General features: G+C 39.4%; 1 protein-coding gene across 11 annotated transcripts in view; it reads right to left on the bottom strand.

Annotated features, from left to right (window-relative positions):
* Nucleotides 1-251: 251 nt before the first annotated feature.
* The window catches only part of TNIP3 (TNFAIP3 interacting protein 3), a 70,038-nt gene continuing 44,002 nt past the window's right edge, over nucleotides 252-26,287 (bottom strand). For 7 of the 11 annotated variants that reach the window (XM_082759150.1, XM_082759152.1, XM_082759147.1 and 4 more), the window contains 8 exons: nucleotides 25,768-25,899; nucleotides 22,198-22,326; nucleotides 18,354-18,470; nucleotides 15,506-15,631; nucleotides 13,986-14,039; nucleotides 12,532-12,690; nucleotides 9,116-9,176; nucleotides 252-1,225 (listed from right to left, as the gene is read on the bottom strand). In XM_082759150.1, coding sequence (XP_082615276.1) covers nucleotides 1,194-1,225; nucleotides 9,116-9,176; nucleotides 12,532-12,690; nucleotides 13,986-14,039; nucleotides 15,506-15,631; nucleotides 18,354-18,470; nucleotides 22,198-22,326; nucleotides 25,768-25,899 — 810 coding nt within the window. In that variant the 3' untranslated portion in view covers nucleotides 252-1,193. The remainder of the gene's footprint in view (nucleotides 1,226-9,115; nucleotides 9,177-12,531; nucleotides 12,691-13,985; nucleotides 14,040-15,505; nucleotides 15,632-18,353; nucleotides 18,471-22,197; nucleotides 22,327-25,767; nucleotides 25,900-26,287) is intronic. The other 4 variants (XM_082759154.1, XM_082759148.1, XM_082759149.1 and 1 more) reach the window with 4 other exon arrangements.

Below are 26,287 nucleotides of genomic sequence, written 5' to 3'. Positions count from 1 at the left end.
AAATACCTGTTCTAAACACAGAAATGACACGCAATCTAACTGATATCTCTGTCTTTGTACAGCTCAAAAGGCTGTTTGCATGGGAACTTAAAATCAGATGGACTACTTCTGAGTTATCAGGAGTGCACACAGGACACCTCATGAAGCTCATGGCACAAAAGTCTTTTCCTTCCTCCAGGTGGGTCCCAGCAGGTTCAGATACCTGCCTCTGAAAGCCTGAAGGAAAGACACAACCTTATAATTAGGTTATTGGGCAGTATTTGCTGAACAGCCATTCATCATGAATTTCAGATATGTTTTCATAGTCTACACACATTTAGATTTTGTTTAGAGACCCAGGTTTTATTCTTAGATTGGAGGTTATACAACAATGTTTGAATGCATTACAGTGGGATTCTTTATCAGAATTGTTTGGAAATAAAAAGCTGTTTTCACTGAGACATTAAACCCATGAAATTATCATTACTAAAACTGTATTGACTCAAATAAGTACACAGCAGAAAAAAAAAATGAAAACAAAAACAAAACAAAGAAACAAAACAAAAAAAAAAAAAAAAAAAAAAAAAACACAACGTGACTATGTTTTCCATACAGTTTTTGAGCCAAATCAACAGGAGAGCTGGCCTGGAGTCAGAGTAGAAATACATGTAGGTACATTGTACCTGGCCTAGCATCAGTAGTACCCCAATCACAATTACACAAATGTGTTAAAACAGTGAAACTCACTTCCTTTTTACCACACAACCAGGGAAAATAGTACATAATTCAGGATGGTACATCAAGAAATCATTCCCAAGAATCAAATAAAAACAACTAGAATTCTCAAACAGAAAATATCACAACACTATTGGGCTGGAAACTCTTGAATTCAAACCAGATGTGACTGCCTTCCAAATCCCCAGCAATAGCTGCATCTCTTAACATAAGGCTTTTTAACAGATCCTCATAGCCAGCATAAACAGCATCTTCAGAACAAAGGGCAGTAATGCTTCCAGCAGAGTTTAACTAGATCCTGAAGATCACCAGCCTGAATGATCTGCTTTCCTATTGTCCTTGCAGGCATTTCACCAGGCATAAATAACATGTACCAAAGAGATAAGGAGCTAGGGGCAAAAACACAGAACAATACAGAATAATGAAGTTGCACGATGCGCTTGCAGACTTTGGTCTATGCTTCTCCAGGTCAGAGGATGTCAGCGATGGGCTCCTTTCTCTGAGGATGAATCTGCAAAAGTAAATGAATACAAAAGGTTTTGACATCGAGAAATACAACCCATTTATGATTAATTTCCTTCTATTTTCTCTCTCTTCCTCCTCTCTTGGAGCCAATACTGCATATCCTTAAAGCCTGTCATCAGCCCAACAGAAATGGCAGTAAGTGTGAAGCAGCAAAAGAGTGCAAGGACATCCTACAATGCACTGGTAGTCTCTGACTCTTAACTTCAATCTAGTCCTGAAAATTCTTGATACAGAGCAAACAGTAGAGTCTAATCATAACCTACAGCCCCCAGGTAAAATATTTCTAGACCTCCAGAAAGAACAGCTGACATTCAGCAGTGCTCATTAGGAATGTATTAGCAGTAGGTGTACCCAGGAGAGTACATTAAGTATGACAGAGGGAAGAACTAAGCAGTACTACAACTGTTAAGTAGGTGTCTGTGGTTCAGATACATGTTTGATAGTAGCTCACTCAAGCTAGGAAAACAAAATATGTTTGAAGAAAGGAAATATACTAGCGCACACACCGGCACTCACAGTACTTTGCTTACAAGAGAAACATTAGGAGTGAAATACTTCCAGCAGGGACCTGATTTTGCCTGGGAGAATTGCTCTGCAGCTACTACACAGTAACACCATCCTTCACTTCTGAACACACAGGGCTGACAATACCCAAATGTATAGGAAAGAAAACTTGATCCAAAAGGTCCACATTTGTAACAAGCTGCAGTACTATGTGAATTGGTGATCTTGGTTACATTTTTCCTTATGGGTAGTTTCAGAGCTAAAATTCATGTTATCTGTTCACAAAAGCCAGGAAGAGCAACAATTAGGAGACTGGTTATTTGTGCATCATTAAGGTATACACGGATAAAAGCTTCACACCAAATGTCAGAATTCACGTAACAATATATTTTTTTGAACAAAAACAAAAGGACTGGGATATTCATACATTGAAGGCAGAAATACAGTGAGATGTTCTTTAATTATTATTATGATCCAACACAGAGTTCCCATGAGCAAAAAGTCTCTCTCCCCCTGAGACAACATTTTGCGGTACCCAGCAGGTGTCAGAGCCTAGAATGCTTCACACTTAGAACACAGTTCTGTGTGTTTTAAACAAAGTAAGATCTAGATAAATCTTGGTAAGTTGTTTGACAGAAATAAAATGATTAAATCATGCTGCTGCTAAGATTGTATATCCTGTTCCTCCTCACGAGATGCTTCTGCCTGAAAAGTAAGAAGTATCTGATCACTATGTGAAGTTGACTTTTTTAAAGCAATACTATTTTTCTTTTTTTTTTTCTTTTTTTTTTTTCTTTTTTTTTTTTTTCTTTTAGGAACTTCTCATGTTACTGGGGTTAAAAATTATATGCATACAGAGCAGCATTTCTTTATACTGCACTAGCAAAAATCAAGTTGTATCCGTAGAAATCCTGGAAATAATCACATATGCATTCCCAGTGGGATGGCAAGCTACTAATTAAATATCTGTCCTGACTAGTTGGGAGCAGATATTTCCTAATGTAATGTATGCACTGAAGATGGGCTAAATACCAAAAATGTTTAGGGTTTGGATTTTTTTCTTCCAGGAAAATTAAGATGTCAGTTATTTTTTTTCTGTTTGGTTTTCATTGAAGATCTCCACAAATTATTTTCCAGTTTTACATTTTCCCCTCCCTACAGATGTCATTATTTTCAGTGGAAAACCCCACACTTCCCCCTCTTCTTCCAATTAGCTGTAATTATAACAACATTAGCCACAAAGTAGGTACCTTGAGGGCAAAAATCTGGAAAGCAGCAGAGCGTGGAAGGGAACAAGAGATGATATTATAATGAAAGTGGACACATTGTGCTGCTTCATATGCTCATCTGGGCATCCCCAGGGCTTTTCAGGTTGATTTCTGCTTTTCCTAGGCATGTCAAGATGAGGTGGTGACCAGCTGCTCTTGCCTGTCCCATCACCTCCAGAACTACCCCTTGAACTGAGAGGTAGGAGAAGCACCCCGTTTTGGCTTCTCCCTGTGCCTGGCACAGCTGGATCCAAAACTAAAATGTACAGTTCAGGAGAAAGAAATCCAGTAGTTGTACCAAATGTTTGGAAAGGGGTAACTGGGGTTCTTAAACACGTGTACTGAGACTCTTTCTGCCAAGAAAACAAATACAGTAGGATTAATTTTGGAAGTAAAAAAGACATGACATGCCAGTAGTTGCAGCATGTAAAAGGGTTCTTGCTCTGAGTAGGCTTTCTGCAATAAACCTCTTTTCCAGAGAATTTTCATTAAAAAAATGGGTTCAGGGAAAATCTCCAAAATCAATTTTTTTTTTCCAACTGTCTTTTCAACTTTGTGCAGTTGGATAAGGAAGTCAACACTGCTTGCCAAATAAAGTGACATTAAGTACACTTGCTGGGATTCTTTCTGCCTTGTTCCTTAAAAAGGAAAAGAAAAAGAAAAAATAAAAATAAAAAAGAGAGGAAACTAGCTCCAGCAATGCTGAGTGACAAAGCACAGAGAGATTTAGGAGCAAATGTCCCTCCAAAGGCAGTGCAGCTGGCAGAACAAGGCTAAGCTGGAAGGATTTGAGCACATTATAGGAGAAGGCTTTCCACAAAGCAAAGTACCTGGGGAGGGAACGGCCCAGAGGCAGGCAGAAAAGTTAACCTCTCCGAAATACATCTCCGGTGCAATGAGACATCTCCCCTCTTCCTTAATCTCTACCCAACTCCCACCGCTTACCATTATACACTGCCCCTCTCTTTGTTGTGGCCTCCAAGCAAACACCTTCGCAGTTTTGGAAGCTAGGTGATTTCTCCTCACCTGGCCCCACAGACCAGCAGTGGCCCCCCAAGAACTCCCCAGCCTCACCTGCAGAGCGTGGCTGGCCACAACGTGGTCCTGCCCATCTCTTCTCCTCACCTACTTCAGCTGGACTATTTCATGTTTGCGAAGACAGGGAGAAGAAACATTTATGCCCACAGACAGACATGCTGAGCTCTGTTATGAGTTATCAGAGTTCTCCAGTGGTTTAACAAGAGATGCAACACAAAACTTCCTGATGCAAACAGGAAGAACAAGCTAGTAAAATCAGATTAATAAACTTGAATACAGCCCACACTCTCCTCCTTGCAACCACCTGTTGAATATTTCTGGATTCAATCTGAACCCCAGTGGTGGAGAACTGACCTCTTGACAAGACAGCCCCACGGAAGAGTGGGAGGAGAGGAACCAGGTCAAGCCCTCACCTCTCTGCAGCCACACAGAGAGCATGCAGCTGCATCCCACAGCGTGGCCTGGCATGAAAACAACTTCAGCCCGTGGGCATGCCTTTAGTACCTACTGCGTGGAACACATCACCTCACTGAACACATAATCAAAAGCAAAAACCTTTTCTTGATCTTTTTGGAAATTATATATCACGCGGTTAGTAAATCTTCACTGTCCCATGCAACCCCTAGCAGGTCAAAGCATCTCCAAGCTCCCGAGTTTACCAGTGCACTGTTTAACTTAGGAAGCCCATCAAAATTGTTTCTAAGGTCCCAAAGCCACTATGGTCTGAATGGTTCTTTATTAATATTTAAGTAAACTCCCTACAGCTAGAGATGTGTTTTTATAAAACAAGTTGAGTGGTCAATACAAAGTATCCCAAAGATTATTACAGTAGCACAGACCTCTCTACCTTTGCTGCGAGGATTTGTGATAGAGCCATTTTGTGGCAGCTTTGTGCCACAATACAAATATTTCCAATCCACTAGACAGGCAGCTTTTAGATACCAAAGCCAAATTAAACCACCTTTTTTGTTGTTGTTTTGTTGGTTGACTTGTGTATTTTGTTGTTGTTTGTTTTTGTAGAGAAATACAATTATTATCAGTCAGGATAGTTATTAAACTATTCTTACAAGACAGGACTACTTTCTTCTTATCTTACATACACAGTTCATACCCCTCACTGATGCTAAAAAACGTTTTATTTTTTTCTGGAATTCTCTCTTGCAAGACAATTTGTCCCAGGAAGCTCTTCCTCCTGTTTCTGACTTTCCTACAAGAAGTCTCATTTCTTTCAGGTCAGCAAAGCAAGAACAGTTCAATTACAGTTTACCTCGTTTGGGCTTCCTCCTCCTATTCTGTATCATCATTTCCCCTTAAATTCTGAGGTCCTGCGTCTTCCCTTCTACTCTCCCTTTCTCAGATGGGATTACAAATTTTAGTTATTTGTCTCTAAAGATTTCTATTTTCCCTGATTCGTTTCCTCATCCAGGAGATTCACATATGTTGTCTCTTGCTACTTTTAGAGTTCTTTACAGCCACAGTTACCAGAGTTGGAAATGTTCATTGCTTTGTCCTTTGAGACTGACTATAATTTTCTCTGGGGGAGCATTAACTTCTATTAAAGAAGGTATTTCAAAAATAACTGTGAGGAACCATGGACAAAAAAAAAAAAAAAAAATTGGATTAAGTAATTTAAATTGTGACTACTGAATCAAAAATATAAACAAAGGCCAAATATAATCCACAGTAGCTACTTCTGGACCACAATGTGTACAAAGATTAGGGTATTTTATTTATTTTTATTTATTTAGGTGTATGGATAAGTAAAAAATTTAAGTAAATACAATCATAAATGCCTATCAAGATTCCTAGCTGTGTCACCTCCACATGTGTGCACACACTGACCATCACACTGTCATGTGCTATGTGAACAAAGACAGGGGTAAAATGCTCGAGCACGTTGTTATATGAGCCTCTGAATTGAATTCAAGGGCATGCTGACATGATTTCAAGGCTGAGGACTGGTCTGCCAAGCCATGGCACCTACTTCTGGGAATAACTACCTCTCTCTATAGGGTAACTTCATTGTACTGCAAGGGTTATGGACCCTTCTTTTCACCCAGACTAAATCCCTAAATGTCCCATAGACAGTTAGCTGCAAAATGCAGAGAGACATGACTTCACTTGCAAGAAGCAGGTGAAGGTGCTTGGAGCAAGTCCGAAGTGCATTAGTCAAAGAAGCAAGGCACGTCACTGAACCTCACTTAGCTGACACATTTCTGAAAGAGGGAGCTGACGCAGCCCTGCTTAGTGATGTTCACTGCTTCAGACTCTGAACAGACAGGTTGCTGTTGTTTTGTTTTTGTGTTTTGTTTTGTTTTGTTTTGCATAAAGCCATATTTCATAGATCAGCAGTAGAACATTAAAATTGTAACTAAATTAAAATCACTAAGATACATTCGTCAACATTCATCACACAATCTTCGCAAACTTCACTTACACCTGTAAAAATTCCCCACACCAATGTTAGCATAACATAATCACAATACCACCACGGATGGACAATTTACACACACTCCACCTCTCGTCTCTTCACCACATTAAAACAACACAAATTTGCCACGATTTTTACACCCTCTGACAACGCTTCGCTTTGGTTCCACTTTGACCATAAAGCTAAACCACAAGGATTTCATTTAGATAATTACGATATCTTACTACAGCGGAACGAACACCTCTTGTTCATTCTCGTTTTGGAGAGGCTTAGTGGGAAAAGGGTAGAACATTGAGGCCTGCGGTTTCTGGTTGTTGTTGTTTTGCCCTTTTCCTCTCCTCCTTCCTGTATTTTGATGAAATCATTTCCAGGCTAATTAGAAAGGTTTCATACTGAAAGTGCCAGATACAAACTACCACAGCACTGTGAACGTTCAATGCCACAGACAACACTGCTCCTCAGGCCTGTCTGTAAGTGATTCTCTGTCAACCAACAAAACTTAGATGTGTGAGGAAAATAACAGACAGGTGTAGAAACCTTGGAAAACAGGGGATTGGATGGAGAGCAAATAGTAGGAAAGCTCTGTGGTGATTTTTTTTTTTTTTTTAAATACATTTCAGTAATTATTCTTTCCCTGTATCTATGGAAATAGATGTGATCTTTACAAGTAGAAACACAAACTAGGCAGGAGAGATGCAACAGCCCTTTAAAAAAGCCTTCTCTGAACAGGGCAGCAGCTAAGAAAAGTGCTGTCAGGAATGCTGCCACACATGCTCATTTTAAACTCACCCTTGCAATTTGCATTAGTCCAAAACAGAACAAAGAAATTGGAACAACGTTAAGAATACTTTCCTCATGAATTCCTGGAGTTTGTCTTTAAAACCTTTCTTAAAACAAATGACTTGAATATAGACTTAACATAGGTGACTACAATACATAAATCCTGGCTAGTGCATTTTAAATGATTGTAGAAGGTGGACTTCTCCGTGATCAACAGCTAATAAAAAAAATCTCCATTCTATTATCAAAAATAAAAAGAGTAAGAGCCTGGAAGACATATAGGCGTACCCTATGCTATACACAACATGATGATGGTACTTGCTGAGGATTCCTTTTGATGGTCACTAAAAGAGAAAGAGAAGAAAAAAGTCCGAGTTTCCTAAACGCTCTTCCACTGAGGAAGAGGTATTTGGATGTTCTGGACAAACAACAGTAATAGAAAAACAAAGCATGGATTTAAAAACACTTTTGTTTTTTTCAGGGAGACAGAAGTCAAGTCACTACAATCAAGCAGTGTGAAAGAATTCTCTTTTCTTCATATTCCATAAGCGTACTGCCCTGGACCACAGCTGCAGTTGGTGGCTGGACTTGTTTCATACACTGGTATAAACATCCTCTCAGTATCCTCTGGTGCAATAAATCACTCTGAGTTCAAGTGGGAGGAACTACAGAATTAATCTCCTGGCCTCTCTTGCAGTCACAGCTCTACTTTCCCTACAACCACATCAGAACCCTCCAAGCAGTTGCCATGTATCTATGCGAAGCTTATTCTCCATTTTGGCAAGCTACGTTCCCACCCTACCCTCTCTTCCCTGCAAATGTAGAGGACAACAAACAACGGAAGAGTTCCTCTGTAGCCATCTTCTTCTAGTTACAACACAACTTTTGGTGAGGACTCCCTCCCACCCCATGTGGTGTCCACTTGCACCGTGACATGGCACCCAGATGGAGCACACATGCTCCCACAGCACACACGAGTGAACATTGCTGATCCCCGTGCACTGCACAGGATGATGCACTATTCATCTGAGATGGTATCACTACAAATGAGCCATGAGACATTAGAACAGAGCAAAACACAGAACTTGAGGTGCCATGATCTTTGACTACTTCTGAGAAAAAAGGGGTGACTTTGGGAAATTTCTGAAGACAACATGAAGGGACAGATTCCCACCCAGAATAACATCACTTTATCTTTGTGCTCTCTGGCATCTGTCTTTTGACCAGTCTGACCCAACTACTTTAAAACACCAAGGAATTTAGCATGATTTCAAACCTAGGTACAAATACTAAATGCTCTTCCTGTTTTCCAGCAGATAGCTTACACCAACACTTCAGCAAGAAATTATTTTTGTCCATTTAAACAGTCATTTTAAGACCAGGCACCGTGAACTACCAAGGCAGATCTAGAACAGCAACAGGCATTTTGCCTTTAAAGTGAAATGATGTCCTAAAACCTGCACTTTGTTACCAAGGGCTTCTAAAACCTGCTCTACCCCAGCCCCCAGGTTCAGCCCATCATTAAATTTAGTCTTAGAGCAACAGAAGCTCTAAGGAAAACTCTAAGGATATCTATTCTTTAGGACTCTTACTAGGCAGTTAATGAGGTAAATGTACGATCCTTTAATGTGCAATAGAGATAATTTACAAATTGCAATGAAGCTGAAAGCTCTAACGCGGATTGTATTACATTAGAAACCTCACCTGTGTTGCACATACACCAGCCTCAGCTCTCTGAGGCAAAGCTGTCACGTAAGCCCTCAACAGATAAATAGGCAAGTTTACTATATAACCCTCAAAGGCCCTTATTTTAAAAAGCATATTTAAAATATGCTCTGTACAGCTGTTGTCTTACCATTTGCCTTGTGCTGCACATCTGGCGGAAACTGGTCAGGAACATACCACTGATAGTCTGGCTGCACAGAACAATAAAACATTATTACAGCAATATAGATTTCATAGACACTTCAAACAAAGGAATAGTGGCATGTTAAAAACATAATTGTGCTGTGAAGCTTTTTGTTAGTCATGCAAAAGTAGTTTACAAAAATTTTATATTTAGCTTTATGTTTCCACTGATTGAGTCTTTTCAGCTTGCTTCCTTTTTTGCAACATGGTTTAAATGCTGAACTGATTTAAAATATTGGTGTAAGCCTTTCTAGATCCCCCAAATCAAAACAAACATTAACAGAAACAAATCAGGTTTTAAAAGGGCTTTGTAGTACACTACTGCTAAAACAGACTAGAAAATAATAGCAGAAATCACATTTTTAACTAGCTCTATCTTCTATATTTAGGAAGCCCAGAGATATCTGGCACACACACCGACCTAACAGGTAAAGCTGTTCCAGTTTCAGTATGGATAAACACAGTTTTTTGCATGATTTGACTCTTTGAGTCAAGTTCTTTCCCTTCTCCCTTTCCACAGATTAGCATTTGTGTTGCAATTACATTAGCTGTTATCTAATAACTTATTGAAAGTATTGTGGGATGGAAAGGTTCCCAATCTTTCTTCTAAGAGGATGTATTGGGAAGGTGATGTCCATGCAGGCATAGTTTCATCCAGGGAAATCCTTTCCAGCAAGCAACAGCAAGGAAGAAAGAAATATTGCAATACAGTTTATACACTGTGGTAAATAAGTAGCACATTGCAACTAAATAAACAATTTTGGGACCAGACATTTCAGTTGAAGCTCTATTAAACCATCAATTTGGTTTGAGTACATGCAAGCTCATCAAATTCCAGGTAATTACTGCTTCAAATTAGTTAAACTGGGAAAATGATTCTTGTTTTGCAGAAATTGCTGTTGACAAAACCCTGAGTAGTCCCAAGGAGACTCTTACACACTTCAGCTTATGGGGAAGAAATTTCATTGACTTCTAAAGAAGTTCTGCCTAAATTAAGGCAGCAGGATGAAGCTGTAGATATAGAAAACAGATTTAACTTTTATGTATGCTGTCATTTGCAGTTACATAGCAGTAATTGCTATCCTACACCGTTAGGATAAAGGAACTATCCTATCTTCACTTAAATAATAACGTCCACATGAATTACTAACTAATTCTGTGTTTGTGGGCAAACAAAACACACTTTGATACAAAGCCAGACTGTGCTTTGCTTTATGCATTTTTTCCACTGATGGCTTAAAATATACTTATTTGCATTGCTCTTCTGAGTTTCTATTGAATTTTCTGTTCTCTGATCCACTCTTTCATACATACACAATGCAAAGCTGAATGAATTTCAGAGACAAGAGATGTATTTCATGTCAGACTAAACAAAAACGTTTCTACTGACAATGTAAAAGGAACGAAAAGGTGCAAGATATAAAAAGATTGAAAAAGCAAAAGCACAGACTAAACACACAGGATTACGTATGTTAACTCAGGACACTCATTAAATTCTAACACCTTTCTTCATTGCTAACAAATTGCTCAGGGAGTTATCAAAAGCTCAGAGCAGCAACACTGCACTCTCACAGGCGAAGAATTTCAAAGAAAACTCAGAATGAAACTGGGAGTTACAAAGCAACCAGTCAAACTGACCCCAGTGCTCCAGCAGGAATGGCAAAGTTGTAAACCCAGTGATCCCTTGCAGAATTAGAAACCCAGATGATGAAAGTTCAGGGGGAAGAGCCAAAATAATCTGGGACAGAGTCCAAATTGCAGCAAAAAACATTCTGCGATACTTCCAACTCTGATAAACAAGCAGATAAGCACACTCCTGGACTTTAGAAATGATTCGTTTGACCACAGCTTTTCAAATGGATTTCTGCAGTCGGAAAGCCTTATACGTGTCTTGCAGAAACTAAGCTGTAATTTCACAAATAATGAACATCTTTTGATAGGCAACAGCTTTATAGGCAGAAATGACATTCACCATGTTTAAATTTATTCTCACTGGTTTTGAACAAGCACAGCCTACTTGTTAGATAACCAACAGCATTTCAAAAATGTCGGTATTTTTCTTGAAACAGATAACTCATCCTGACATAACCTGCCCTAAGGCAAAGGATTCCTCTTCATGCCAAGGAAGACAGGACCTTGTCATGTGCCAGGAAAAAATTAAAATTTCCCACTGTGTTAGCCATGCTCAGATATAACTTCCACTTATGCTCTTTTTTTTTTTTTTTTTTCTTTCTTTCTTTCTTCCAACACACGGGCTTGCTTGGGAAAATTGCATTCCTAAAGCATTCAGCCTGAGTGCCTCACCCTCAGTAAACCTCACTCCTCACATAATCCCATTTCACATCAGAGTACCAGAAGGAAGATACTACTCAACACAAGCAACAAAATCTGGGGCTTCACCCTTAGAGTTGAACAACAGCATTGTGCACCCTGCCACAAGCTTGTCAGCATGTGGGAATGTACGGGAAACGTGTGTTTGTGCAGCCTGCCTACAGGGGTTCTGCCTGGTGGTAGGACAGTTGTATTATCCGTGAATACAGAAACCGTAAGTGAAGCACGAAAGTCATTTTCCAATAATAGAGCCAGAGACACAAATACTCAGGGTAGGACACGGAAATAAGACATTAGTCAACAAGCCTTCTTCAGCTGAATAGAGGGAAGAGAACAGAATAATGCCAACTGCAACTAGATACCCAATTGTGTCACTGTCATTTACTTTGTATGCCCAGAACTGGGCTCCAGCTAGAAAAGGCTCTGCATTTACATGTATGTAAATTAATCTAAGAAACCAACAAGAATCCAATCGAACAACTTTCTTTTTTTTTTTTTTTTTTTAATTATAGAATGACCAGAAGCATCATGGAAAACAAATGTATAGTCTCTTTTTCTTCTTGCGGTTTTATAGATGAACAGTTTTTGCCAAAATAAATTTAAAATATATAATAATACATACTTAAATTATAATTTATCATCCAAATATTAAATTGCTGCATTTTTTCCTCTGTGCACAGATTTCAGTGGGTTATGCTTCAGTAGAGACATGGCAGCACTCTGTGTGCAGTTCAGTACCAAAGACACAGGAACAGCAAAGAAAAGAACAAGCTTATAAAAGAAAATCATCATCTGGGGGAAGACAAACATGAAAGAGAGACTGTACAGAGATCAGAAAGGCTCTTCCAGATCTAGAGGTAATTCTAAAACCAGTAAAAAAAACTTGACCTGGCACCAAAACAAGCCAAAAAAACAACAGATTTAGTAACTGATGAGGACAGCAGTGTGATAGCACCATGTTAATTCTTCTGTGGTCACCACACTGTGAGAAAATCAGTGCCCCTGTGAAACTGGAGAAGGTGGGAACCTTACTGAGTGTTGCTGTTGTTCTTGTGCCCTGCGAGACATTGGATGTACTCGTGGATCTTGATAGTGAAGGACCAACCCACAGTTCCCATAATTAACGCATGGGGAGAGAAAGAGTGGAGGTGGGTAAATGGGTCTCTCAGACTGTACCGGGAGGTCTTTTGTCTGTCAAAAATTAAGCAAAGCAAGAAAAAAAAATACATTACTAGCAGGATATGACAACCAACAGTATCCACATACAAATTCATTGGTGAAAAGCAACAGGGAAGAAAATCCCCCTTGTCAGCATTAGTAACAATGCTTTCAGTTTAGCTTCTTCAGACTGTTCACAATTTTAAAAGCATTTAAGAAATTTGACTTTTCTCATGCCAGATTCTTGACACCTTTTATGTTAGAAAATATCTTTTTTCAATATGTGGCAAGCATATTTCTGCATGCTTTCCATATTCAAGAGATCTTCATTACACATTAGTAACATTCAATGGTTTGAAGCAGAGCTACATGTGGACAGGCATTTGCATAACAAGAAAAATAAATAATATTGGTAAAGGACCAAAGTCTATGGTCTTGAGATTTGGTTGTGCCTTTTCTTAGGCTTTCTGAGTCCCAGTAGAATTAATGGGAATTTGCCTAAGGACAGAACAAGGAGGAATGAAAGATGAGTCAGAACTAAATAATTTGACTTAAGAAAATAAACTAATAAATACACTGCATGGCTCCTCTTGTATTTAAAGTACTTCATAAGCTTGTTTAATCACATCCCAAAGCAGGAAGAGACAAACAAGATGCTCCCAAGTGTATGCTGCCAGTGCCCCAACTACTCAGCAGCGGCTGCCTGTGTGTGTACCAGTGCCTCAGAAATTCCCTGTGATAAAGGCTACATGAAAAAGGAGGAACTGAGCAGGGTCAAATACTGTGGAACATCTGATGCACTGCAAATTCACACCGTATTGGTCTCTCTCATCCATCCATAGCCACAGATAACTCATGGAATAGATTTGGGCCAGCAGCTGAAGCTGAACACACACACAGGACAGCTTAAAGCCTGGTACTGAGCCTCTATATATAGGTGAGCCTCAGGTACAACTCGACTAGCTTCCATCTCCTGTGTCAACTAGAATACAGCAGCAAGTCCCAGCATCTGTCCTGCAGATGATAGCCAGTTATGTACAGGACCAATCTTCTGGCAAGGGTTCAAGATCTCTATGTTGTGAGATTAAGTGCCCTCCTTCCTCCCTCCCAAGAGGGTAAGAGGAGGAATAAAGGAAGTGCTCGTTCTCCCAACATAAAGAGCTTGAACCCTTCAGCCCCTCCTGTCACATCTAATGCCACTGGCTTTGGTGGCTGACAAGCAGAGGCAGAGACCAGGAGCATAAGAAATGGAGACTGCTCCTCACTGCTCCCGAGGGCCAGCATTTCATTTACATCCAACAACAAGGCACAGGTAAACAGAAACATACCTGCTGCTGCAACTGCTTTTCTAGTTTTTCCTTTCCCTTCACACAGGTCTTAATCTGAAAATAAATGAAATATTCACCCTGATAAATCAAACCCTTAAAAATCACATCCAAAGCTGCAATGTCACTGCAATGCAGGGGCATATCACACAGAGCTTGTACCACCTGTAGGGCGCACAGTATGCATGCACTGCAGATAAATCACTGGTCCTGGTCCAGAGGGGCTGGGGAGGAGTGGGAGAGGCCTGTTAGCCCCATTTATAGTCCCTCTGCTCACTGTCACTGCTGTGAGAGGTTCTCACAGCATCCACTGACTGACCAGTCAGGGCCATACAAGAAGTTTAGGTTTCTATGGTCTATAGATGAAGCAAAAATATATAGAAGATGTCTTGGAGTACAAAGACATCTACAGCCGTGTCCTACACACAGACACACCTTATTGAACCAACCAGGAGTGGGCTAGTGGGTAGGGGAAAGATAACTAAAAGTTATTGCATGCAAAGTAGCAGATTTGTCCAAGGTATTTCTGCATGCCTGGGATGCCCTGAATGGCAAATCACAGCATTCACTCTGGCACCGCCATTTTGTTTGTTTGTTTTTTCCACCTGCATGGAATGCTTCCAAGCACCTACAAAAGCACAGGTTAGCCTCAGGCCCAACTGCAGCAGTGCCCTAGCATCAGTCAAGATGCCCAACCTGTGCTCCTCTACAACTGAAGCTGGTGGCAGTGAGGAACACTGGACAGCACCTTGTCTCTGACTCTATTGCAAGATCTTACTAGTATTGATGAATGGCTTGGCTGAAAATAAGGCAATACCACAGTTTCTGTTTCAAAACAAAGTTGGGGAGAACAATAAATCATCACAGAACATTTTGGTAATCAGCCATTCTTTTAAGACATTGCACAACTCTGTCAAGACAGGAAACCTCAAAATTTCATAACTTTTAAAGGGAGTTAAGAAAGCTCAAAATTTTGCATGCCATGACTTTGCTTTGGCTTCCTGAATGTCTGTGAACAGAATACTGACACTACTCTGAAGAGATAAAAAGGATGTTGCAACAAGAAATTATTCCAGAGGCTGCTCAGCTAATTTGGATGGAGACTTTTTTTTTTTCCTCAGTGATATTAATATTGCTCTGTAATTCCATAGCAGAGGTCAGGATTCATTACAGACGCTTTTTATTTCAAAAGCTGGTTTGATGTTACAACTCTCATATCAAGTGCCAGTGAAACAATCAAGAGTCCTCTGGATTTGTTTTTGATTCCCCCCCTGTATTTTAAGATATGTTTGAAGAGTTCTTGCAATAAACACTCCCTTCATCTACTTAATTTGGAAGTTGCCTCTAATCATTTCTCATCTTCTTACTGCATTACTTCAGAATGATTTCATCCCAGGTGGTGACCTCACATAAAATCCAATGTCAATTAATGGAAGCCAGAAAGCCTTGGATTGTGTGGAGAGTGAGAAAATAAAAATAAAATACACATGTGCTGGCAATAGTGACTTTCTTTTGACTCATACCTGAGAGTTTAGTTTATTCAGTTGAGACTGCAATCTCTCGTTAATCTTCTGCAATGCTTCTTTCTCCTCATTAAGTCTTTCTCTGTCAGATCGCTCCTTTCTGAAGTCTTCTTCATATATTTGTACCTGCAATCATTATGACTATGTGAATTTCAGCAGAGCCACAACAGAAATTTTAATCCACTTTGTTATATGGCTGCTTTTTAAACAATGGCCAAGCAGTGGGATGCATTCCAAAAGGATCCCTCTTTACAGTCCTGCAACCAAAAGATTTTCCCTCACTATTTTTCTTTTTTTTTTTTTTTTTTTTTTTTTAATGAACAATACAAAATGACAATTCCACAGTGGCACATCAACTGAAACAGTCCACAGCTTCACTGTTTGTAGATAGTCATAATTAAAAGGCTTACTGGGGAATATCCATTTTAACAATTATAAGTAAGATACAAAATACTAAAGACGTGGATCTTTTTAAGGGATAAACAGTAGTAGGGCAAACATTTTATGTTTTTTTTTTTCCAGTTTTCAATTGCAAACATCTTTTAATCTCTCCAGTATCTCAGATGCAAGCAGTTAGCATTCTGGTGGAGACCGGAGGTGCTCACACAGCACAAAAAAATGACTTCTATCACACTGTCTGACAGAAGATTATCATTTTATCCAACCTAATGATGAGCAACTGTGATCAAAGAACATCCTGCCTTTTTCATAGCCCACTGAATACCACATGACAAGCTTAGCCTTGAGCCTACCTTGTTTTATGCCTTTGCAGTTGCCTGCAGATTTACCTTTTCTGCTGCTCTAACTCTCTAACAAGAGTGTGGCCCAAAGGATTAAGCTGTGCAGAGTAAGTGACAGTATTTAGAGCCATTGTAATATATTTATGGCTAAAAAACTTGAACTAGTCAGGACAGTCAAGAAGTTTACACCTTGGCTGAAATACTGTGGAAAGAAACCCATAGTTCTTCAACTAATGGGCAGGCATCCACCTGGTATGAAGCTGAAGGTCAGTGGCACTTTCAATGACAGATAAGGTTGGATTAGATGGTTTTAGAGGTCTTTCCCAACCTGAATGGTTCTATTATTCTATAACAGCAAAAGCACACTGGAGTGGGAACTATCACCAAAGCTTTCAGGAGTCCTTTCAGTTGGTCACTAAAGCCTGCTGACAATCTACTGTCAAAGAATTTGGTTGCTGTGTCTCATGCTCTGCCCCTAGCATAGACACAGCTTTTTTTTTTTTTTTTTTTTTTTTTTTTTTTTTTTTTTGCTGGCAGCAGTATTACGACTACACAGGAGAAATAAAGAAATGTTAATACCTCAGGGAAAGAAAAAAGAAGTAAACACAGGGCTCTATAAATTTTCACGACCTGCCTGTTGCAGCTGATTTTTGCAAGTTTTTTTTGAATCTGACGGTCCCACACTAGATATAACCCCCTCCCCGAATAACAGTGTGTAAAATGAACAAAGGTTTTCTGTGTGGCCGCGTGGATCTCTGCTTACAGCCTGTGCCTGAAGGAGGCACGAGCACTACTGACCCTCCAAAATAGCAGCAAAGCTGATGTTTGCAGACATGCAGCTCTCTTGTACCTCTGTCCACCTACATGCACCTCTTTATTAGAGTTTCCTCATTTCTTCTCTCCTACCTCACTCTCTGCTGTCTCACCTCCCTACTGCTCCCCACCTGTACAATTTGTTGAAGCTGCAAGGGAGCAAACTTTGTCACAGCTTTATCATTATATTCTCTTGTCCTGAGAAATAGGGGGACATCTCTGAAGCAATTAATGCCTTTAACTTTTCTATAGTAGCCAGGGATGGCCTGGTGACAGCCAAGCTCTGGTGAGGCTCTGTCATATTGTGTGTCCCAGGGGTCCCTCCTCCATACAGTTAGAGCTTTCTGCTCCATTTCGTGCAGAAGGAAGTTTGGACTCACTGCACTGATTTATACAACTAGAGAAATATAATCATAAAATGGTTGCCCCATGAGAATTCTGAAGAAAAAAAAAAAAAAAAGAAAAAGGGTTTACTCTATTTTATTGTGTAGAATGAAATAACTCATTACTGTACAATCAAGTGCAGGATTTTATTCTCCAGCATGTGGCAAGCATTACATTAGAGAGCAAAATCTGGCTCTGCTGTCAAACGTGACAGAAACAAGTATTTTATTCCCATTGAATAAAATTCCCATTCTGATCACATCCATTTGTGTGTCAATAATGTTAGCCCTAACACTGTCCAGGATGACAGACCAAAATTGTTAGATTATCTGAAAAGTATCATGCTTTTAAACATATTCTCTCATATGCAGAGTGCACAAAGCACTTGAATTGCTCAAAATGAAGATTTAAAAAAATAATTCTCTGTAGTGATTGGTATGCAGGTTATAGATTCAAAAGTCTCATACCACACTTTGAACAACTACGATACCAACACTCTAATTTTCCAAGACCAGCATTCTCTAGACAATTCATTAAACTTTCAACTTCTACGATATAAGGAGCAGAAGATACAAGCAACAAATTCGTCAGTAACTCATGAAGTTTGGCATTCTCTCTGGAGAAAATTCAGTCCCTAGCAGGGAGCTGGCAGGACGCCTCCAAAAATCACAAGAATCATTCTGCAGCTTGAAACCCTACACAAGAGCTTGCTCCAGTCTTTCGCAAGGACTGAATTTCACTTTATGGACACTGCTGTGATGACAGCATCTTAGGAAACACCAATTTGAATGGACTATAACTCTTCCGTTCAAAAGTACTATATAGCAAGTCAGCCAGGCACTGTTCTTGGGAGAGAAGGCAAAATCGTATGGCATGAAATTCAAGACAGGCTTGCTTCCAGCCATTCTCACCTGCTGCTGGAGAACTTCAAGTTGGGTTCTCATGTCCTCAAGGCTGTTCTTGTCAACCCCCTCTGAAGGAGTCCCAGGAACAGATTGGTGCTTCTTTTGCAACACATCCTTAAGGGCCTGCAACATAAAGCATCATAGTTACTGTACTGAGATCCACCACATCAGAAAGATTTACTTTACAGCATTATAAAGTTTTCTCCTTAAGTAGAGTCACAGACCTTTTTTCATTCATTTGCAGTTGTTTCAATTATATACAGTGAATATTGTGAATAACATTTATGTATGCCTAAGTCCAAATTCTCAAAGCGCCTACACTAGATCCATGAATTTGAGATGGTGTAGTTTAGAAGACTGTGTTTTTACTTAAACTATAACCAACAACTAGCTGTGGAAATCACAGCTGCAAATCTCATTCAGAAATACCGTTTTCCCTGTGCAAATCAGAATCTGAGAAAGCCAAGACCGGTGTCAAAAGACGAAACAACCCAAGAATGTTAAAGTAGCATTCGACTATGCCTATAAATGTTCCTGTAGTAAAGTCAGACTGAAACACTTTTTGCACCAGGAGCACAAATTTCGACAGCTGGAACCAAAGTGAATATTCACATCGAGACGAAGTTATGTAGTCTCTACAACTTGTCACTAGAGGGAGTCATGTATACACACACTACACTGAGAATGCTCCTATACTGTTTTTCAAATTCTGCTACATTTCTTTGCAGATTTTATTTATTTAATAGTGTTCCACAGCTGTCCCTTGGACTGGAATAGTTCTTAAATCATTCTTACCACTTTCTGTCTATAACCACACTTACACATTTCTTATTTACTCTACCACAAACGCTCACATTTCAATTTCAGTGCTTTTCTGCATCTCCCACGGAACATACGGACTCAGCTAATTTCCTCCACTTTAGAAGGTTCTCTTCTTGCTAGTGGTCCCCAGCTTCCCCTGACTGGCCATGCACCACTCATGTTGTAAGAGAAGGGAGAAAATAACTTGGAAAGGGAAAAGGGAGAAGGGGAAGAAGACAAGCAGAAAAAAAAGAGCACCTAAGAAACCCAACGATTAGTATTGTGGAATTCATCTTCCGTGAAGTATCAAAAAGGGGGAAAAATAGCACTTCCAACAAGGAATGCAGAAGAGAAAAGGGAGGCCTTTTATCTGATGAAGTACTGTCCCTAAGAACAGTGCAGGAGAGAAAGAGGTATACTACTGACAAAGATTGTATTCCACGTTATACGTGAATAAGGTTATACCTAAATATGGGATGATGTGGACACAAATAGCTCACTGACTAATCTTCCTTTTGTCCCTTCCAGACACTGCTAATCTCTTTTGCAATATGACACTTCAGTGCTCTACACAAATAGCAAAACAAGTAATAAAAACAAGTTGCACATCAGCTTTTAGATTGGAAGTGGAAGGTCAGCAGCCACAAGTGTCTGTGAAGTTTTTATATCATGATTCTAGGTAGTGAGCTGCAAGGTATCATATATTTTGCAAAATGAGTTATAAGAGCTTCTTTCATGATAAAAATGAGCACAAGCAGAAAGGTAATACACAGTGATGCTCCCAAGAAGGAGGATAACATAGCTCTGTGGCAATGGCAGGATGACTAACAGCAAGGTACAAGTAAAAATGAGAAGGACCTCACAGCTCACTGAGTTTAACTCAGCTTAACTTCATGCAGTGTTAAATAATGTTCATTTAGAAATACTAAAACTGAAACCTGAAATCGCAAGACAAGAAGCACAGAGATTTTTCTGATATATATACACATATATTTATCAAAAAGGAAACTATATTTCTGAAAGACAACTAACTTGGTTTTCAAAGTTATGAGAAGGATGTGGTCCATGCAGCTAGCAATCCCTTAATCTAACCACACGAGTGTGCCACATTTGGGAAGAAATTTTGAAGAGAAAAGCCTTACAGACATTAGAAATGGGATGAAGTAAAGCAGACTTTAACCTGATCGTCTTTCATTTTAAAAAAATAATAATAATAAACAGATTTTCTTAATAGGGAAATTACAGCCTATCAGTCTACGTTTGAATGACACAACTGAGATAGCGCTGCAGCAAAGTTATCAATTAAGTCAGAGAGAAATTTGTCTAGTACTTGAACTGTAAGGCAAACAAGGAAACAGCAACAGAAAAGCCAACAGTCTTGGGATATGGCATTTCAAACTATTGCAACACTTTCATATGGCAAACATCAAAGTAGGATCAGATCTACATATTGGGTACTCTGGTTGACCAGATCAATGCTGAATGAAGCTGGAAGCAAACAGGTTAAACAGGTATTTAAGAACCAGTAGTTATATCTTCCATAAACTGGGAACTAAGTAGCTTAAAATCATGCATAAGCAAGCACGGTTATGTATTTAAGGGAACAAAAAACTTGGATCAGCTTAGCTACTGTCTGGTAATGAAAATATGATTGCTTCACGTTGATACGGGAAAAGAGCAAGGGTAACAGCAGGAGTGAAGCAATTTGTTTGATACTACTACCATTAATCATCATCATCATCATCATCATCATCTGGCCTGAATAAATTCAGCCCAACTGAAATGGACGAAAGTGTCTAATGAAAGAAGGGTTACAGCTCCAGAACAGCCTTCCAACAGCAGTAACGCAGAAGGAGCTTAAAGTGCTTTTAAGGTAGAAGTTTGATTTAGGAAAATTTGTAAGCAATTGAAGGCACTGAAACTACAATAGCAGAGGTACTAGACTTAAAAGGTCACAGTATTACATGTGTTCATGAGATCTGAAGGATGCAATTACACAGGAAATCAGTAAAGCATCACTCGTGTGAGAAACTATGTTGCATAAAGCTGATGTTTCATTTAAAACTATGGTTTATTCACCTACATCTTAGTTCCAACAACACTGTAAGATTCTAAAAATAAAATAAAATAAAATAAAAATCAAGATCTGTAATGAAAGTCAGAAAAGGTTTTGAGCAAGTCTTGTCAATGCATTTCAGAATGAACTAAAGATCATAAATTGTCAGATATTTTAATATGGCAACATTACCTTTTTGCCCTGACTTTCACACATTCTGGTCCTCCAATTTATGCTTCACTTAAAGATACACAGCAATGGTTATTGCAGTGCATTTCCTCAGGAAGCGTTTGTGGTTCACCGTGAAGTACAGAATTGTTAGAAAACACCCACTGCTTTATGTGATCTTTTGATTAAACAAAGTTGCATTTATTACTTTCCCTCAGTTAAAAAAAAAAAATCCCCTGAGCTATTTTATGGCAATTTCCTCAATGAAATACACACACACGCATACATACAAATATATATACAAAGTCATGTATGTATGCATGCATGCATATAAGACTGGAGCATATGTCTTGTGAAGAGAAGCCATTCTCAGACAGAACATACGTAAAACAACAGTTTTTAAACTGTTTGATTATTATTTTTTTTATCACAGTGTTCCACTGGAAGCGCATGAAAACAGCTTTGTGCCATTTCCCATTTCCCTTTTGTTTTAAGGAGGGGAAACCTAGAAAGAATATAATTATGACAGAGAGAAGTTTCAGAGAAGAAGCCAAAGATTTTCTTAACTTTCTTCTTTACAGTGCAAACCCTCCAACCTGCCAAGAGCAGCATGAACAGGTGTTAGCTAAATTCAGTTCTTGCTTCTTTCCCCATCTCTCAGAATCTATGATCTATGGATTAACAGTGACCATTAGTTTGTTACCATAGACAGATTGCTCACCCAAGGAGTGAAAATAAAGTCATCAGGTAGTGTTAGTGCTTAACATCAGAGACCCTAGAATTAAAGGGAGAAGTCCTAGTCACTGGCTCAACTCTTGCTCATACCTTATTAAGACGACTTATTTCACACTCATAGTGTTCTTGTTTTCTTATCATTGAGGCATTCTTCTGCTTCAGGAGCTTGTTCTCTTCCTTCATGTCGTGCAGGACTTCGCTGAGAACCTTTGTTTCTTTCTGGGATGCAAAATACAGAGAAATGCAGATGGAACCATTTTTCAAAACAATTTTCAAGTATCTGCTGCCTGGCAGATGTGCTGAATTTTTGGTGTCCCAAACACAGCTGGGAAGGAAAGCAACAGGAAGACGGATGGTTAGTAAAACCCAGATATGACAAAGTTTATTGAAATTGTTTTGACCGCTCACCATATGATGAGATAGAGGCAACATACCAGAATAAATTCCTGCTCTCCACAATCTGCAGTTGCATAAAGGCATGAAAAAGCTGGCAGGCCAAAGCAAATGGTAGCATACAAATGACCATCGCAACCCTGCCTTAGTCTCATCCACTCAATGCAAGGCCAGGGCTAGAAGCAGGTTGAGTCCCAGCCACCCCAAGTATCATACAACATCGGAGACAAAACCACATCTCTGTATCATACAGCGTGAGGGCTCTTCCCACTACTCAAGAGGTAGGCCTCAGCTTGCTCAAGAATTACCAAGCTGCCAACTGAGGCTTAGAAACCCATATTTTTTTATTTTTTCTTTACCTCATCACTTTTGTTGTTTGGAGCTCGACCCTTCTTAGTGTGTGTGCCTACGCTGCTTCCATCCCAGCAAACCACCATGAAGATATCCATATTTGCAACAGGACTTATCAAGTCTTTCAAGATGTTATTATACTAATTAGTAGGACAGATTTGCAAAATTAAGTTTGATTCACTTCTCCTATTGCTTTCAGCACGGCTATTTTCAACTGACAATGAGGGGAGCTAAGATTCAGATCAGAGCCCGAAGTAACTGGCATTGTGTAAGCTTCCCTCCTTTCTCTCTAGGGTAATGCATTCCTAGCTAGCTTGCTTTTGTCAAATTGTCTTATAGAAAGATGTTCAGACATTTGAAACAGAGTGACTGTTCTACAACAACAACAAAAAAACTTCAAATATTCCTCTGCAGCTGCTTTATGTGATAAAGAAATGAGATCCAACAATCACACACACATGACACCATACGCATGCTATCTTTTTGTGCAATAGCACTATCTCTGTGCAGCCAGCTACTAGGTATTTTCTCTCTGGGCTCATGAGAAGTGAATCACTGTGTCCACATCAAGCCACTGAAAAACACCCCTGAGAAACTGTCCCATATGCAGAAGGTAGCCTTATTATCCTTTGTTCTAGGCTACTTGGAACATTTCTATAAGGAACTCACTCAGGATTTAACTCAAGTTGGCATGTCTCTGTATGCTTGAATATATTAAAAAAAAAAAAAAAAAAAAAAAAAAAACTATAATCCTTGTAGGTTTTTAGCTTTATTCTACTCTTTGCCATCCCCTCTTCCTCTCTCCTAGCACACATTCTCATTCTCCAAAGCTGACAGCTTGGGGAATACAAACATTTATAATTAACCCAAACACGGTTTGTTTGGGTTTTTGAACAATCTGAATTCTTAGTCTTGTTGCTTCTTATTCAACACTTAACCTTAGGTTTTATGGCTTCTTTGCCATAAGTCTTTGATTACCATCTACAGGCACACAGTTGAGCGCAGAGAGAACAAAATAATTTAAATCTCCAAAACAGTCAGTTTTCATCTGTGGGCCATGGAGGACATGCGAACAGATTAACTTTTAATTCCCAACATTGTCAGTGTGACAGTCATACCTTCAGATGCACCAAAAAAGAAAATTAGCTCCATCAGACAGAGATTGCTGTTGCTAGTTTTCCCATATGGCTCAGGGAAGCTACTCTGAATAAATAAATTTAAAAGGTCCTGTCAGGCTGCTGGATTAGATAAGCAATTAGAAAACAAACACCTTATTACTCTGACCTGGCAACAACCTTCTGCAGCCTATGCCAGCTCCATGGCTATAGGGAGGGAAGAACATTAAAAAAATAAATAAATAAAATAAAATAAATGTTGCTATCTTCTAAGAAAATAAAATATATACAGAGATACATATATAATACTGTATATATAAAATATAAAATAAATTCAAGTATGAAGAAAGTTAGATGCTGTAGAAAAAAATACAAAACCCTACAAAATTTATCGTGATAGATCTGTCAAACCAGGCCTCTTCAGCATGCTGAACTTTAAACCAACAGACTTACTTGTGTGTTTTCAAGCTGAACAACTTTAAGCATTTCTCTTAATTGTCCCTTGGAACTGCTTTTTCTTCACCTAGCCCCATGGGCAGCACAGCACTACTTGATGTGGATATTATAATTTATGATGCTCATTCATAATTCTCTACTTTTACCAGCTACATATGCAAAGGTGTAGATCTCCTGCATCCCTGCAGGGTATCCAACAAGTAAAGAAGTTCAAAAGAAATAGAAGCACATAGTGGCTGCCATATAATTTGTAGAGAAATTGCTGTTCTAAAGTTGGTATGCCAGGCAGGTTGACCCATCCCCACAAGAGATTTTTAGAGTATATAGTTACCTTGTTCATTATTCACGTATGCACAAAAACAATTTGAGAGTGTACTGCTCATTGTTACCTTTCCAAAGAGTTAGCAATTTTTCACAGCTATCATTTATTAAAAAGGTTGACAGTAAACATCTTAGTAATATGAACAGGAAGATGGATTGTCTAGCATTGACTGTATACTCAGGGCAAATACAGGCAGTGATTAAACAAGTTCATAATGGCATAGTTTGCTTTGAAGCATGTAAATGGGCCTATGGGTTGGAAACCAAGCACATTTACCCATGTTGTAATAGTTAAGCAAGTAAGACAAATGTTCAGCCTATGAAAATAAAAGCTTTTTTCCTACAACAGCTATCATATTTTTTATCTGATAATGGAAGTGATGCGATTGCCACTTGTCTTCAGGTTTGTTTCACATTATCAAGTTTCCCATGAGAAAGGAGAACCTTGTCTTCAGCTGTTAGAACAGCAGTCAGAAGCTCTTACAAGAGGTTACGAAGCTGTATTACCATGAAACAGAATGAGAATACTTACTGCTTACTCTCTGATGCTTGACAGATGGGGCAAAGACAACCTTTTCTGCATATTTGGTATAAAGTTGCTGATTACTTTGGTTGGTGGGTTTACTTTGGTGGGAATTTAGCTTCAGGGATCTGACTTTTTATTGTTGAGCATTTTATGTGATATCTGCAGCTTTTCCATTTAAAATTGCGGTAGCATTTTCTTTCTCTGGACACAAAGAAATTCACCCTAAAAAGAACACTCAGGAAGAAAATATCTAAGCTATGCACATCAATCTGCTCTTTATTCCTTCTCACACACACTACTGCTGTGTGGTCTGACAATTTATACAGAAATGACTGCCTCACAATGCATAGTTCTCTGATCAAAGAGGAGATCAGCCACTGCCTTGGGTACAATATTGATGAGCACCCAGCACCACCACCTACAGGGTCTGACATAGCCCATGGTGTGCACTTAGTAGAAGAGAGAGGAAAGACACTGGGTGACAGTGCACCCTCCTACCATTTCCTGTGACCGCCTGTCTCTGCCCAGGACTTGCAGCCTCTCCTTTTCTGGAGGATGCCGATGTCTCTCTTCCTCCAGCTCACTGACTCTCCTCTCTGACATGTCCAGTTTTGTCTTCATTTCTGCCAGCTGAAAAGCAAATAATATACCATGGTGGGCTGACTGTGCATCCAGAAAGGCACAGCACCCCAAAGGTGCCTCCAAATCCTTTCAACTCTCAGCAGATTAGCGTAAAGGCGTGGATCTGGTTGGGTGCAAAGTGCCCAGCCACTTACTCCTCCCCCCAAGCCCTGCTGCTCTGTTTGCAGGGGAGACTCTTAATGATTTAGGGCAGTTTTTCTCATGGTGTTACCTCAGTTGGCTCTAGCACTGGTTTTGCTGCCAAAGCACTGCTACCATGGGACTGTTCCTGCATATGAATTCTCCATTTTTAATGTTCTTTTCCTTTCCCTTTGCAACACGGACTGCCTCGGCACTAGTACACTTCCAAAGCAATCTAGCCAGAGGCATAAAACTG

The sequence above is a fragment of the Aythya marila genome (assembly GCF_965140915.1).
Source record: "Aythya marila genome assembly, chromosome: 4".
NCBI lineage: Eukaryota > Metazoa > Chordata > Aves > Anseriformes > Anatidae > Aythya > Aythya marila.
Note: the sequence above shows the minus strand (reverse complement) of the source record. Positions and strands in the feature narration are given on the sequence as shown.